At 62.0% G+C, this 16,013-nt stretch overlaps 1 protein-coding gene across 2 annotated transcripts in view; it reads right to left on the bottom strand.

The window, feature by feature from the left end:
• The window catches only part of PPP1R12B (protein phosphatase 1 regulatory subunit 12B), a 188,930-nt gene that overhangs the window by 32,395 nt on the left and 140,522 nt on the right, over positions 1–16,013 (bottom strand). The window contains exon 1 of one of the 2 annotated variants that reach the window (XM_009899781.2): positions 6,748–6,889. The exons of the other annotated variant lie outside the window; for it this stretch is intronic. Within the exon in view, the coding sequence (XP_009898083.2) occupies positions 6,748–6,849 (102 nt within the window). The 5' untranslated portion in view covers positions 6,850–6,889. Of the gene's footprint in view, positions 1–6,747; positions 6,890–16,013 lie in introns of those variants that run through there. 2 annotated transcript variants of the gene reach the window in all.

Below are 16,013 nucleotides of genomic sequence, written 5' to 3'. Positions count from 1 at the left end.
CCTTCCTTACCTCCAGTCTAAACCTCCCCTGGCACAGCTTGAGACTGTGTCCTCTTGTTCTGGTGCTGCTTGCCTGGGAGAAGAGCCCAACCCCCACCTGGCTCCAACCTCCCTTCAGAGAGTTGCAGAGAGCAAGAAGGTCTCCCCTGAGCCTCCTCTCCTGCAGGCTAAGCAACCCCAGCGCCCTCAGCCTCTCCTCCCAGGGCTGTGCCCCAGACCCCTCCCCAGCTTTGTTGCCCTTCTCTGGACACCTTCCAGCAGCTCAACCTCTTTCCTGACCTGAGGAGCCCAGAGCTGGCCACAGGACTCCAGGTGTGCTGCCATTGGCCTTCTGGGCTGCCAGTGCCCATTGCTGGCTCCTGCCCAGCTTCTCCCCACCCCCAGCACCCCCAAGTCCTTCTCTGCAGGGCCCCCAAGGTCTCTCTGCATGGATGCAGTTGCTCAGTCCTGTTAGCCACAGCACCCTCTGGCATGGTGACAGTTCTGGAGGGGGAGGAGACCACCTGAGGGGGATCCAGGTCCTAGGGAAAGCCTTGCACACACCCCTGGGGCTGCCAGCAACACTGCTCTGAAGTGTTCCCAGCTCCTGCACCTTGGTGCATTCACAGACTCATGGAATGGGTTGGAGAGGACCTTAAAGCTCAGCCAGCTCCAGCCCCCTGCCATGGGCAGGGACCCCTCCCACCAGCACAGCTTGCTCAGGGCCTCATCCAGCCTGGTCCTGAGCACCTCCAGGCAGGGCACAGCCACAGCCTCCCTGTGCCAGAGTCTCCCCAGCCTCACTCTCCACAATCTCTTCCTCCTCTCCACTCTCAGTCTCCCCTCTCCCAGCTCAAAGCCATTGTTCCTCCTCCTGTCCCTCCCAGCCCTTGGCCCAAGTCCCTCCCCAGCTCTCCTGGAGCCCTTCAGCTCCTGCAGGGCTGCTCTGAGCTCTCCCTGGAGCCTTCTCTTCTGCAGGCTGCACAGCCCCAGCTCTCCCAGCCTGGCCCCACAGGGGAGGTTCTGCAGCCTCTGCTCATCTCTGTGGCCTCCTCTGGAGCCTCTCCAGCAGCTCCAGGTCCTCCTTGTGCTGGGGGCCCAGAGCTGGAGGCAGTGCTGCAGGTGGGGGCTGAGCAGAGCAGAGCAGAGGGGCAGAATCCCCTCCCTGTGCTGCTGCCCTCCCTGCCCTGGCTGCAGCTCAGCTCTCAGCTTGGTGTCCTCTGCAGACCTGCTGAGGGTGCACTCAGTGTGCTGAGGGTGCACTCAATGTGCTGAGGGTGCACTCAGGAGGTTCTCCTCTGCCAGCACACCTGGCCCAGCAGGAGCAGGGCTCTTCTCCCCAGGACAGTCCCTGCTCACCCTCCAGCCCCTATCCTGCCATGGATTTACTTGTTCATCCCTGACAGCTTCCCCCCCAGGCTGTCTGTCCCCCCCTGGCACTGGCTGTGTGAGCACAGCTTTGCCAAGGCAGAGAAACCCTGGGCCCAACCAGCATGGTGCACAAGGTGTGATGGAAGTACCAAGCAGTGCAGCCTGGCTGCCAGCCCAGAGGTGAAGCTGAATGAATTTCAAAGGGCTTTGAGTTTCCACTTGCAAGCAGCATCCTCCTCAGAGCAGCTGGAAGGCTGGAGCCAGCCCTGCCTGATCAAACAGGACTGACTTGGCTGCTTCTGTCCTGGTGACTACAGCTCTGTGGGACACAAGAAGTGAAGCATTTGAGCTCATGGAGGTTCAGGGGCAGCAGGTCAGTGCTGGCCAAATCCAGAGCCAGCCCTGCCCTGGGCTGAGCCCCAGCAGGGTGGGCAGCAGGGGCAGGGAGGGGATTCTGCCCTCTGCTCTGCTCTGCTCAGACCTCCCCTGCAGGGCTGGGGCAGCTCTGGAGCCCTCAGCACAGACAGGGCCCTGGGGGAGCAGGGCCAGAGGAGGCCACAGCAGTGCTGGCAGGGCTGGAAGCCCTCTGCTGGGAGCCCAGGCTGAGAGGGTTGGGGTTGTGCAGCCTGGGGAGGAGAAGGCTCCAGGGAGACTTTCAGTGACCTTGCAGTGCTGCAAGGGGGCAAGATGAAAGCTGGGGAGAGACTCTTGAGCAGGGCCTGCTGTGCCAGGACAAAGGCTGATGGTTCAGAACTAAAAGAGGCAGATTGAGAGTGGAGAGAAGGAGAAATGTTTGGTGCTGAGGGTGGGGAGAGCCTGTGCCAGGCTGCCCAGAGAGCTGGGAGCTGCCCCATGCCTGGCACCAGTGCAGGGCAGGTTGTGTGGGGCTGGGAGCAGCCTGCTGGGGCTGGGGCTGTCCCTGGGGGCTGCAGGGGGTTGGGCTGGGAGGGCTCTAAAGATCCTTTCTAACCAAAAGCATTCAGTGACCTTGCACAGGGAGCTGGTCTCTCTCCACCACCACACTCTCTCCACAACCTCCTCTGCTGCCTTTTGCTCCTCTCCTGCTGAAGGAGGTTGTGTGAGCCCAGTGCAGAGTGCTTCACCTCCTCAGCTCTGCACCTGGGGAGCTCCCACCCAGCAAAGGTGGCACAAGCACCACCAGTGCCAGCCCAGCACCCCAGGAGGAGCAGTGGGAGCAGCAGGGCAGGCCCAGCAGGGATGCCACAGGAAATGCCAGCTGGAGGCAGCTCTTTGGCACTGATGCCTTTGCTGTGCCTGCTCCTGCAGCAGGCTCTCCCCATGCCAGGCTTGCTGCTTGCCCTGGGTGCTCACAGCCCTGCTCAGCTGGGAGCCTTCAGAGCTCTGCTGGCATCTCCCTGAGCTGGATGGAAAGCTAAAAGCTCTCCAAGGTATCTCACTCCTACTGCTGCCCCCCCGTGGGAGGGGGCTGGACCCCCGGGCATGGGGGGTGCTGCATGGGGGGGCTGCATGGGGGGGCTGCATGGGGAGGCTGCACAGCTGGGCTGCCCCCCCAGAAAGCCCCAGGGCATGACTGCTCCTGGTGGCCTCCCCTTCTCCTGGAGAGAGCTAACTCAGACACTTGGCCTTGGCCTGAAGTGAATCCTTCCCCAGGCAGCCTTTTAAGGCCAGGGCAGCAGGCAGCCAGTGCCAGCAGCCAGCCAGTGCCAGTAGCCAGAGCCAGCAGCCAGCCAGAGCCAGCAGCCAGCACCAGCAGCCAGCCAGAGCCAGCAGCCAGCCAGTGCCAGCAGCCAGTGGCAGCAGCCAGCCAGAGCCAGCAGCCAGCACCAGCAGCCAGCCAGTGGCAGCAGCCAGCCAGTGCCAGCAGCCAGTGGCAGCAGCCAGCCAGAGCCAGCAGCCAGCCAGTGCCAGCAGCCAGTGGCAGCAGCCAGCCAGAGCCAGCAGCCAGCACCAGCAGCCAGCCAGTGCCAGCAGCCAGCCAGTGCCAGCAGCCAGCCAGTGCCAGCAGCCAGCCAGCCAGTGCCAGCAGCCAGCCAGTGCCAGCAGCCAGCCAGTGCCAGTAGCCAGCCAGTGCCAGCAGCCAGCCAGTGCCAGCAGCCAGCCAGTGCCAGTAGCCAGCCAGTGCCAGCAGCCAGCCAGTGCCAGCACTGCTTCCCCTGCTGCCTCCAAGCCCAGTGCAGTCTCACAGAGCCAGGGGCAGGGCCGGAAGGGACCTCTGGGGATGATCCTCTCCAAGCCCCTGCCAGGGCAGGGCACACAGCCACACATCCAGGTGGGGTTTGCAGGCCTCTAGAGATGGAGGCTCCAGGACCTCCCTGGGCAGCCTGCTCCAGCTCAGCCTTGACCCCTAGCAGTTCCTCCTCATGTGCAGATGCAACTTCTCACGGTCAGGTTTGTGCCTCTGTGCCCTGCCGCTGCACCAAGCCTGCTGCCATCCTCCTGGCAGCCTGCAGGGATGCTCTGGAGCCACTCTGGCACCACCACTGCTGCTGCCAGCACTGCCAGCACTGCCAGCACTGCCATGCTCACAGGGTGCCTCAGCAGCACTCCACTGCCAGGAGAGGCTGAGGGAAGCTCTTCCCCAGGACCTCCCCCTCAGCCCCTCTCTGCACCCAGCTGAGAGCTCCCCCCACCTCCTCCAGCCTCCCAGGAGAGCAGCACTCAAAGGCCTGGGAAGCAGCCCCTGGGGGAGGTCTGTCACTGGTTTATAAGCTCAGATGCACAAAGTGGGGACAGAGACTCAGTCTGGGCAGGCTGAGCAGCACTGATCTGAAAAGCCTTGGGGCCTGAAGGGAACAAAAACCTTCCCAGCCTCACTCTGTAAGAGCACAGGGGCAGGATCCTGGTACCAGCAGCTGGGCATTCACTGGGCAAGCACTGGATGAGGACAGTCAAGCTCAGCACACAGGGCATGGGGTTAGACCATCTAAAGCTCCCCAGAGGTGCAGCCAGGAAGACAGCACAGACTGAGCCCCTGGCTTAGAGAGTCACCAGCCCAGGAGCATCCAGCAGACACCAGAGCTGGGGGGGGTGAAGCTCCTGAGGCCAGGAACCAAGGGGACAAAGTGGAACCCAGCAGGTTCCACCTCAACAGGAGGAGAAACTTCTTTGGTGTGAGGCTGCTGGAGCCTGGAGCAGGCTGCCCAGAGAGGCTGTGGAGTCTCCTCTGGAGCCTTTCCAACCCCACCTGGATGTGTTCTGTGTGCCCTGCCCTGGGTGACCCTGCTCTGGCAGGGGCTGGGACTGGATGAGCTCCAGAGATCCCTTCCCACCCCTCCTGTTCCATGGTTCTGTGACTCTGTGACTGCTTCCAGCCACAGCAGGCAGCTGCAGCTTCAAACCCTTCTCAGATCTTTGGGGCCATGCTCTCTGCAGACTGAGCTCTGTGGCTGCAGAGCAGCAGACAAAGTGCCTCTGAGAGAGCAGGGAGCAGAGCTCAGGCTAATTGAGTGCTCACAGCTAAAATTACCCTGTCTCTGTAAAACAAATCCCTCCAGCCCTGGCCTCTGGCATGGTAATAGGGTGAGGAGGAGGGTGAGGAGACCACCTGAGGGGGATCCAGGTCCTAGGGAAAGCCTTGCACACACCCCAGGGGCTGCCAGCAACACTGCTCTGAAGTGTTCCCAGCTCCTGCACCTTGGTGCATTCACAGACTCATGGAATGGGTTGGAGAGGACCTTAAAGCTCAGTCAGCTCCAGCCCCCTGCTATGGGCAGGGACCCCTCCCACCAGCACAGCTTGCTCAGGGCCTCATCCAGCCTGGCCCTGAGCACCTCCAGCCTCCCTGGGCAGCCTGTGCCAGAGTCTCCCCAGCCTCACTCTCCACAATCTCTTCCTCCTCTCCACTCTCAGTCTCCCCTCTCCCAGCTCAAAGCCATTGTTCCTCCTCCTGTCCCTCCCAGCCCTTGGCCCAAGTCCCTCCCCAGCTCCCCTGGAGCCCTTCAGCTCCTGCAAGGCTGCTCTGAGCTCTCCCTGGAGCCTTCTCTTCTGCAGGCTGCACAGCCCCAGCTCTCCCAGCCAGGCCCCACAGGGGAGGTTCTGCAGCCTCTGCTCATCTCTGTGGCCTCCTCTGGAGCCTCTCCAGCAGCTCCAGGTCCTTCCTGTGCTGGGCCCCCCAGAGCTGGAGGCAGTGCTGCAGGTGGGGGCTGAGCAGAGCAGAGCAGAGGGGCAGAATCCCCTCCCTGTGCTGCTCTCTCCCTGCCCTGCCTGCAGCTCAGCTCTCAGCTGGCTCTGGGCTGCCAGGGACCACTGCTGGCCCCTGGGGAGTCTGTCACCCCCAAGGCCTTCTCCTCAACAGCCACTCCTCACCCAGCCTGGATGTGGTCTGGGATGGGACAGGAGCTCTGTGTGGGCAGGATCTGACCACCTGCTGCAGGGGAAATTCTTCCTTTCCTAGTTGTTGGAATGCCCAAAGCAATGCCCAGGTCAGCACAGCCCCTGGGGGGCAGCTGGACAGCAGACCCCATTTCAGCAGCAGCACCAAGTGCTCATGGCAGGAGTGCAGCTGCACAAGCTGCTCAGGTTTTGTCTCCTTTTCAGCAGTGAGGTTTTAGTCCAGCAGGAACCTGCCAGGGCAGTGAAGCTCCTGGGGCAAGCAGGTGAGCAACACAGAAAGGGTTGGGTGGGAAGGGAGCTCAGAGATCACCGAGTCCCAACCCCCCTGCCAAGGGCAGGGACACCTCCCACTGGCCCAGGTTGCTCAACCAGAGAATCAGCCAGCTTGGAAAAGACCTCAGAGATCAGCAAGTCCAAGCTGTCCCCTATCACCCAGCCCCTCCTGGCAACTCAACCCTGGCTCCAAGGGCCACATCCAAGCCTTTTCTGAACACCTCCAGGGACAGGGACTCCACCACCTCCCTGGGCAGCACATTCCAGTGGCCATTTACTCAAGCCCCATCCAACCTGGTCCCCCAATGTTTTGGAGCCAGGAATCCTTCAGAGCTGGGCAGGGACTTGGGACAAGGGCTGGGAGTGCCAGGCTGAGGAACAATGGCTTTGAGCTGGGAGAGGGCAGACTGAGAGTGGAGATGGGGAAGAAGTTTTTGAGTGAGGGAGGGTAGACACTGGCACAGGTTGCCCAGGGAGGCTGTGGCTGTGCCCTGCCTGGAGGTGCTCAGGGCCAGGCTGGCTGGCACCTGGAGCAAGCTGTGCTGGGGGGGGAGGTGGGGTGGGAAGCACCAGCACCGCAGCTCCCCGCAGCCATTAGCACAACAAATCCCAGGCCAGGGCTCTGGCAGCGGCTTCCAACCTGTTGCTCCAGAAGCACCTTCCCAAGCTTCCTCTCAAGCATCCTCTGCACAAAGCAAAGCTCAGGCAGAGCTCTGCGGGGGCCGGACAACAAACCACCGCCCCCAGGCTGCGCCGGCAGCCGGCGCCCAGCAGGTCTCCGTGTAAGACAGAAAGGAAAAAGCTGCTTACTCTGAGAGTCTTTGCGGTGGGGGAAGGAGAGGACGGGGGAGAGTCTGACTGAGCCTTCCTGCTGCGGGTGTACTCCTTACTCCTGCCGTACAGGGACGACATGGCCCCGGGGCCGCCGCTCCCCACCGGCACGGGTCTCGCTCTCCGGTGCCGGGCAGGTCCTTCTTCCAAGGTCACAACAAACTAATTAAACTATTCCCAGCTCTGGTAATTAAACCCTGCTGGTTAGGGTGTATAATTTTAGGCATCAATCTGCCGCAGGGAGAGCTGAGAGGCTCCGGCACCGTTTCTGGTCCGCGAAGCCGAAGCGGAGGTGTCAAGGACTCGCCGTGCTCCAGCGCCGGGCGCTGCTCCGTGCCAGCCTCTGCTCCGTGCCAGCCTCGCCGGCTCAGCCCCGGCCCAGCCTCTCCGCAAAAGGACACTGCCCCTGGGCCAGGGCGAGTGCCACGGGGCCGGGGCGGCCTCCCCCCACCCCCCAGAACTGCAGCGGCTGGGGAGAGAGAGCCGGGGAAGCAGCTGGGCTTAGCCGGCCGAGCCCAAGGGAAGCAGCCCCAAAGCCGGTGCCGCCCGGGCGCCGCTGCCAGCCCTCTGCCGGCCCTGTGTGCTCCGGGAGCACAAACCAGGAACGGAGGCTGGGCTGGAAGGGGCAGTCCTGATGAAGTTGTGTTTTGTTCCGTCCTCCTCCTCCTCCTCCTCCTCCCTTCCCCACACGCAGCCTTCTCCCTTCCCTCCCGCCGCTGCCTTCTGACATTCCAGATCCTGACTCGCTCCGCCAGGAATGCTGGAGGGCAGCCAGCAGCAGCGATTCACTTTCAGCTTGGGATTTGGGCTGCCACTTGTAGGGAAAAGAGGGGAGGGGGGGAAACAATAAAAAAGAGAAGGAAAGGGGAAAAGGAGGAGGGGGAGGAAAAGAGACCTCAGAAGCTGCCGAGGCGCAGCAGGCTGCGGGGGGCAGGCCGGGGGCACGTCCAGGGCGCTCGGCGCAGCTCCAGGCCCTGCAGGCGTTTGGTGGCAGTGACAAAGGCAGAGGTTTGAAAGGCCACGGAGCAGCTCTTGCCCCTGAAGGGAGGACACACTCCTGCAGCCCAGCAGCATGGGTGCTGCTTGCTCCTCAGCCTGGCTGGGGCCGTCAGAAGCACAGCTTGTGCAATGCAGCCTCGCTGGAAGGAGCCTTTGGGGCGGAGGAGGAGGGGAGAGGAGCTGGGAGGGATGGAGGAAGGGTGGGGAGAGCCTGCACCTCTCCACAAAGTCCCAGCCAGCTGGAACTGTGCTGCTGCACAGGTTGGCTCACTGGAGAACATCCCTGCAGTGTCCCAGGGGCTGTACACTGCGTGTCCCTAATGTCCTGTCAAATGAGCAGCCTGGAGAAGAGAAGGCTCCAGGGAGAGCTCAGAGCAGCCTTGCAGGAGCTGAAGGGCTCCAGGAGAGCTGGGGAGGGACCTGGGCCAAGGGCTGGGAGGGACAGGAGGAGGAACAATGGCTTTGAGCTGGGAGAGGGGAGACTGAGAGTGGAGAGGAGGAAGAGATTGTGGAGAGTGAGGCTGGGGAGACTCTGGCACAGGCTGCCCAGGGAGGCTGTGGATGCCCAGGCTGGATGAGGCCTTGGGCAACCTGGGCTGGTGGGAGGTGTCCCAGTCCATGGCAGTGGGGTGGAACTGATGAGCTTTAAGGTCCCTCCCAAGCCAACCATTCAGTGATTCTCTGGTGGTCACCTGGCACACACCGCTCAGCCCCTCCGTGGCAGCTTGCACAGCGACACTAAATGCAGTCCTGCAGCTGGCAGGATGCAAATCCATGCTTTCCTTTGCTGCAAAGGCATCAGCCCAGGTAGCTGCACTGGACCAGTTCCAGTAAGGCCACAGCAATGAACCAGCACCAGTCTGAGGGATGTGTCCTCATCTGGACTCATTCACACCCCCCCAGAGCAGTTCCTGACGGTCCCTGGGTGCCTGCAGGCCACTGCAGCCCCAGCTGCAGGGCTGGTCACCAGCACACACTCCCTAGCACATGCACAGGGCCTCCACACAGCCACGTGGAGAGCATCAATCACCACAGTGCTGCACCTCTGCTGGCCTGAAACACTGCCCTTCCCCTGCACCCTGCTTGGCAGCTCTGCAGCTTCCCTGGCACAGAGCTGGGGGAGGCTGCTGGGAAGAGCAGCCACAGGGATGCCTCCTGCCAGCCAGCATCCTCACCCTTGGACTTGACCTCAAAGGTCTCCTCCAACCTCAACAGTTCTCTGGTTCTATGATTCCATGACTCTGTTCTGTGGTTCCATGCTGCTGTGATCTTCACTGTCCAGGGCCATGCAGCATCGCTGTGCAGCCACAGAGGGGAACGGGGCTGAGCCATTGTCCTCTCCAAAAGTCCCTTGGAGTTCAGGTCCTGCTGGAGAGCTCCCCCCGAGCAAGGAGGAGGCTGCTCACTCACTGCCGGCAGGAGGGGGAGGGGGGGAAGGTTTGGAGAGGTCTAAATCTGCCTGGTGATACTTCTGCATTCCCTTTTAAAGGTGAGGAAATGAAGTCCAGACACACAAGAAGGCGGTGACAGGCACCCTGCTGCTCAAGGAGACGGTGGCAGGACCTTGATCTTTCCAGCCTCCATCTGTTGCACTCATCATCACCCCATCCTCCACCCCTCCCAGCCTCCAGCCCGGCTCTGTCACCAGAAGGCCATTCCAGACACTCCAGCGGCTCCTCTGCAGCCCCGGCACACGGCAGGGCTCCTTTCACTCCGCTCAGTTTCTGGGGTTTCAAAACACTTGAGTGAAACCAGGCAAACCCGTGTGGCCAGCAGCAGGCTGGAGGGGAGCTGACAGAGCTCGGCTTAGTCACCCAGGTGGAGTTCCCCAGCTCCGAACTGCAGGGCTCTGCTCCTCCTCCCAGCCAGTCCCGAACCAAACCACGGCCACAGCCCTGCGCGGTCGCGGCTGGCGCTGAGGAGGGGGCGGGGGAGCTCCAGCTCCAGCAGCCAGAGCGTCAAAGCAAAACACAACCTGAGCTTTCTATTCCCTGCTAATTAAAAGCTAATTAGTCAGCCGGTGCAGAAGCCTCACAGCCTGCCGAGAGGCAGGGTGGTGGTGGGCAATCACTCAGGCTAAAGAGGAGGGAGCCAGCAGGGTCTGTGCCTGGCAGGGGCAGCGGCAGGAGATGTGGAACGGCCAAACGCTGCAGCAGCAGCTCCCCACAGCTGCCTGGGTGCTGGGCTGCTTCCTGCCTTCTGGCAGGGATTGCTTTCCCCTGGCTGAGAGTGAAGCCTGACTCCTGCCTGGCTCCTCACCTCCTGAGCTTTGCTAAGCCAGGTCAGGGGTTGGGTCTCACTGTGTCTGTGAGGGATGCTGCTTCCTGCAGGGATGTTGCACAGCCCCAGGAGGATGAAATTCCTCTCCTGTGAGCATCCCCACAGCCACCAGACACAAGGCCCTGGCACTGCCCAGGTGTGGGCTTCATGCTGCAGGGCCCCTGTGGGCAAAACCACCCCGAGGTTTCTTCTCATAGAACCACAGAGTTGGTTGGGTTGGCAAAGGCCTCTGAGCTCCCCCAGGCCAACCCCAACCCAACCCCCCCATGGCCACCAAGCCCTGGCCCCAGGTGCCATGGCCACAGCTTGCTGCAACCCCTCCAGCCATGGGGACTCCACCACCTCCCTGGGCAGCCTCTGCCAGGCCCTGGCCACTCCTCCAGCAAAGACATTTTGCCTCCTCTCCAACCTCAGCCTCCCCTGGCACAATTCCAGGCCAGTTCCTCTCCTTCTGTGCCCTGAGCCTGGGGAACAGAGCCCAACCCCCCCTGGCTGCAGCCTCCTCTCAGGGAGCTGCAGAGAGCAATGAGGTCTCCCTCAGCCTCCTCTGCTCCAGGCTCAACCCCCCCAGCTCCCTCAGCTGCTCCTCCCTAGCCCTGCTCTCCAGACCCTTCCCCAGCTCTGTTGCCCTTCTCTGGGCCTGAGGGGCCCAAAGCTGAACCCAGGACTCAAGGTGCAGCTATGTTGGACTCTCCCATTCAGTATCTCCCCCCTGGGCCCAGGTCCTTCTTTTCCTCTCCTTCCCCTCCCTGCCCTGATGGCTCTGCTGGTCCCCATCCTGCCTGCTTCCCATGGAATGCCTGCCAGGAGCAGCAGGGATGATGAGGTCCCTTCCAAGATGAAAACAGACTTTTGATGAGGGCCTGTTGTGGCAGGACAAGGGGTGATGGATTGAAATGAAAAGAGGCAGATTGAGAGTGGAGAGAAGGAGAAAGGTTTGCCCCTGAGGGTGGGGAGAGCCTGTGCCAGGCTGCCCAGAGAGCTGGGAGCTGCCCCATGCCTGGCACCAGTGCAGGGCAGGTTGTGTGGGGCTGGGAGCAGCCTGCTGGGGTTGGGGCTGTCCCTGGGGGCTGCAGGGGGTTGGGCTGGAGGAGCTCTGAAGGTCTTTTCCCACCCAGCCCAGTCTGGGCTGCTGTATTCATGTGTCAAATCCAATCTCCTGGACCTTGGCCTTGATCACTCTCTGCAGACCCTTTCCCACTCAGATGTTCTCTCTGCTCCCTTCCCCTGGCACTGACACTCGTGTTTGGACCCAGGTTTGTTCACCAGTTAGAGGAGGATCCCAGGGCCATGGAAATGATGGGAGAGGTTAGAGCCCCAAAGGGAAAACCACCTTTGAACTGTGCTGGAAATCTTCCCCTAGAGAACAGGACACTGGCCACAGAAATGTGAACAGCCCTGGAGCAGAGAGCTGCAGCAGAGCCAGCCTGGAAACAAAGCAGAGCTGAAGGTGCAGAGTGATGCTCTGGGCTGATGTGAGCCCCCAGAGTGTTCTCCAGGCAATGCAGAGGAGAAGGAAAGGAGAAACCCTCCTGGGAGAGCAGAGCTCTGAGGAAGCTTGAAGGCTGAGGGAGGATGGTTGGCAGTTTTGCTATAAATTATCCCCAAACCATGTCCTCAGAGTGCTGGCTGTCCCCTTCCACAGCAGCTCCAGCAGGCTCTGCACATCTCTGCAGCCCTCCCATCCAGCTGACTCCTTTCATAGGCAGCCAACCCTCCCTATCTCCCCTGAGCAGGCACCAAGCACTCTGGTGCCTCCAGCTGGGCCAGCCTCAGCTGCTGGAGAGGCAGAGCTGAAGCCATGGCCCTGGGGGTCACAGCAGCAGGATGCTCTCCTTGGCCACATCTCTGCCCTTAAACACAGCCAGGGACCATCCCAGCACAGCACCCTGCAGACCACTCAGCTCTTGGAAGGTCTCCAGCATTGGTCTCCTTGTCCTGGGTCAACCAACACTGCCCCAAGCACAGCCTGGGTGCTCATGGTCCTGACATGCACCTTGGGCACAGCCACAGCTGCCTGGAGGGTAAGAAGGTTTGGTGCCAGGGATGAGCCTTCCCTGCCAGCTGACCTCAGTGCTGGGGAAGAGTTTGAGCTCTGTGATCTTGGCTCTGCAATGAGCCAAGCAAGGCAAGAACAACAGAGCTGTACTGCAGGGCCAGGAGATGCCAGCTGGAGCCCAGGGCAGGAGCAGCAGGAGGGAGAGGCAGGCAACATGCTTCATGGGATCCTGGAGTGGTTTGGCTGGCAAGGAACCTTTGTAGGTCACCCAGTCCTGACCCTCTGCAGCCCCCAGGGACAGCCCCAGCCCCAGCAGGCTGCTCCCAGCCCCACACAACCTGCCCTGCACTGGTGCCAGGCATGGGGCAGCTCCCAGCTCTCTGGGCAGCCTGGCACAGGCTCTCCCCACCCTCAGCACCAAACATTTCTCCTTCTCTCCACTCTCAATCTGCCTCTTTTAGTTCTGAACCATCAGCCCTTGCCCTGGCACAGCAGACCCTGCTCAAGAGTCTCTCCCCAGCTTTCATCTTGCCCCCTTGCAGCACTGCAAGGTCACTGAAAGTCTCCCTGGAGCCTTCTCCTCTGCAGGCTGCACAACCCCAACCCTCTCAGCCTGGGCTCCCAGCAGAGGGCTTCCAGCCCTGCCAGCACTGCTGTGGCCTCCTCTGGCCCTGCTCCCCCAGGGCCCTGTCTGTGCTGAGGGCTCCAGAGCTGCCCCAGCCCTGCAGGGAGGTCTGAGCAGAGCAGAGCAGAGGGCAGAATCCTCTCCCTGCCCCTGCTGCCCACCCTGCTGGGGCTCAGCCCAGGCTGGGGCTGGGCTGGCAGTGCTCAGTGCCTGCTCCTGGCCAGCTCTGCACCCCCAGCACCCCCAAGGCCTTCTCCACAGGGCTGCTCCCCAGCCCTTCATCCCCTCCCAGCCTGTTTTGCTTTGAACCCATGGCTGAGACCATTTTGCTGACTCTGAGCAGCAGAGACCTCCTCTGGTTAGTGCTGAGCTCAGCTGCTGCTGCTGCCCCTTCCCCAGAGCTGGCTGGTGAGGAACAAACCTCTCCCCCCTGCCCCCTCTGGCTTCCCCCAGCTGCAGGAGCCCTGGGGGTGTGTGGAGCCATGGCCCAGGCCAGGGCACCACTGCCATTGTGACTCAGCCTTTGCTTTGTGCAATGCTTCCATCACTCCTCAAGCACTCCTCTGGCACTCTCCTGGCTCTCCCCTGGAGAAAGGGAGCAGCTGCAAGTCCCCTGGCAGCTGTTCCCAAGAGCCAGGCTGCAAACCACTCTCTGCCCATCCCATAACTGTGCCGGGGCTGAAGGAGCTGTGTGAAACAGCCCGGAGGAGCTGGGCTGAGCCATGAAACACTCATTAAGCACTGCTGCAGGCAAGGGAGGGCAGAGGCAGGAGGAGGCTTCCTGTGGCTCGGCACAGACAAAGCTGAACCTCCCCTGCTGGGAGAGCACTGCAGCCCCCCCGGGCCACACCGACCCTGGGCACAAAGCTTAACCAATGCTCTGACCCCCTCCTGCCCTCAGCCTGACCTGCACTTGTGCTCAGTTAAGCCCAAACCGAGAGGCAGCTTCCTGCAGCCTCCACAGAGCCTCAGCCCTGGAAGTTTCTCCTGTGCCTTGCACTGGAGCTGCACTGCCCCCAGGACCTGCCCCCAGCAGTGCTGCTTGCAAAGGAGAAGCCCAAATCAGTCTGAGCTTGGGGCTGATAAGCCAGGAGCACCTGGGGGGGGAGGGCTCCACAGGCAGAGGGTTACTGGACCTCAGGTTCAGGAATGGGTTGGGCTGGAAGGGACCTTCCAGAGCATCCAGCTCCAACCCCCTGCCATGGGCAGGGACACCTCCCACCAGCCCAGGCTGCCATGGGCCTCATCCAGCCTGGTCCTGAACACCTCCAGGCAGGGCACAGCCTCCCTGGGCAGCCTGTGCCAGAGTCTCCCCAGCCTCACTCTCAGCAATCTCTTCCTCCTCTCCACTCTCAGTCTCCCCTCTCCCAGCTCAAAGCCATTGTTCCTCCTCCTGTCCCTCCCAGCCCTTGGCCCAAGTCCCTCCCCAGCTCTCCTGGAGCCCTTCAGGTACTGGAAGGCTGCTCTGAGGTCTCCCTGGAGCCTTCTCTTCTCCAGGCTGCACAGCCCCAGCTCTCCCAGCCTGGCCCCACAGGGGAGGTTCTGCAGCCTCTGCTCATCTCTGTGGCCTCCTCTGGAGCCTCTCCAGCAGCTCCAGGTCCTTCCTGTGCTGGGGGCCCCAGAGCTGGAGGCAGTGCTGCAGGTGGGGGCTGAGCAGAGCAGAGCAGAGGGGCAGAATCCCCTCCCTGTGCTGCTGCTCTCCCTGCCCTGGCTGCCTGCACTGAGCTGCTGGTCCTGCACAGAACCTGCTCATCCCAGGGCATCATCTGGGGTCAGCAGCACTGCTACTGAGCCCAGGAGAGAGGCAGACCAAAAGCTGTCACAATAAACCTTCACTTTGGTACATCAGTTATCTGTGACTGTGATCCACAGCAGGGAGCTGTGGAAGCCTCCTGCCTGGAGGTGTTTGCAGCCAGGCTGGAGGTGGCTGTGAGCAACCTGCTGTGGTGTGAGGTGTCCCTGCCCATGGCAGGGGTTGGGACTGGCTGAGCCTGGAGCTCCCTTCCAACCCTAACAATTCTCTGATCCAGTTCAAGGGCAGGGAGTAGCTGGGAAGGGCTCCAAAGATGCTGAGGGGCCTGGGACAGCTCTGTGAGAAGGGAGTGAGGGAGCTGGGGCTGGTCAGTGTGGTGAAGAGCAGCCTGAGAGGGGCTCTGATCAGTGCTGATCAATACTTCAAGGGTGGGGGTCAGGAGGGTGGTGCCCAGGGACAGGACAAGGGGCACTGGGCACTAACTGCAACATCAGAAGCTCATCTGACCACCAAGACCTGCACTGGAAGTGTGGCAGAGCCCCGGAGCAGGCTGCTCGCGGAGGTGGGGGAGTCTCAGCCTCTGGAGAGACTCCAAACCCACCTGGACATGCTCCTGGGTGGTCTTCTCTAGGTGCTCCTGCTCTGGCAGGGGGATTGGACCCAATGATCTCCAGAGGTCCCTTCCCACCCCCCCCTTCTGGAGCAGCTGCTCTGCAAAGCCCACTCCGAGGGCGCTGGGGCAGCGTGGGCAGGCTCAGCGCCGGCCCCAGGGCTCCCCTGCCCCGGGGAGGGCAGCAGCAGGCTGAGGGGCTGCAGCAGAGGCCTCAGTGGTCAGCAGGGGCTGTGCTGGGAAGGTGCTGGGCAGCACTGCAGCACTTTGCCATAAATGGAATCCAAGGCTGGCAGCCAGCAGGATCTCCTCTGCAGTGCGCGGAGCGGCCCCGGCACAGCACCTCCCTCCCTCCCTCCCTCCCCAGGGCTGCAGCAGCTGACAGGTTCTGACTGCACCTGCAGCATCAGACCCCCCCCTGCTCATCCCCAGCACTGCATTTGTCATGAGAAGGCTGCAAGCCACCCCCTGAGCCACAGCTGGAGCAGCAGGAGGCAGCCGGAGCAGAGAGCTTCAGTGTGGGCTGAGGACAGCACAGAGTCACAGCCTGGGCTGGGCTGGAAGAGACCCTCGAGAGCATCCAGCTCCAACCCCCTGCCATGGGCAGGGACACCTCCCACCAGCACAGGCTGCTCAGGGCCTCATCCAGCCTGGCCCTGAACACCCCCAGGCAGGAGGCAGCCACAGCCTCCCTGGGCAGCCTGTGCCAGGCTCCCCCCAGCCTCACTGCCAACAATTTCCTCCTCACCTCCACTCTGTTTAAACACAAACAATTCAAAGGCCCATTCTGAGCACAGGAGCTGCCTTCCAGCACCCAGCTGGCAAACTCTGTCTGCAGGAGAAGTCTTGCAGCAGTTCTCTGGGGCACAGTTCTGGTTTGGGAAGAGGGCAGAAGGTGCCTTGAGAGCTCAGCTGCAGAGCTGGGGGCAGGCTGGGCAGCAGCAGTGTGCACTGCCACCTCTGGCATCTCTCTGACTTC

Source organism: Dryobates pubescens, chromosome 35 (genome assembly GCF_014839835.1).
Source record: "Dryobates pubescens isolate bDryPub1 chromosome 35, bDryPub1.pri, whole genome shotgun sequence".
NCBI classification, from domain to species: Eukaryota; Metazoa; Chordata; class Aves; order Piciformes; family Picidae; genus Dryobates; species Dryobates pubescens.
The sequence above is the reverse complement of the archived record's forward strand: the minus strand, read 5'-3'. Positions and strand labels throughout refer to the sequence as shown.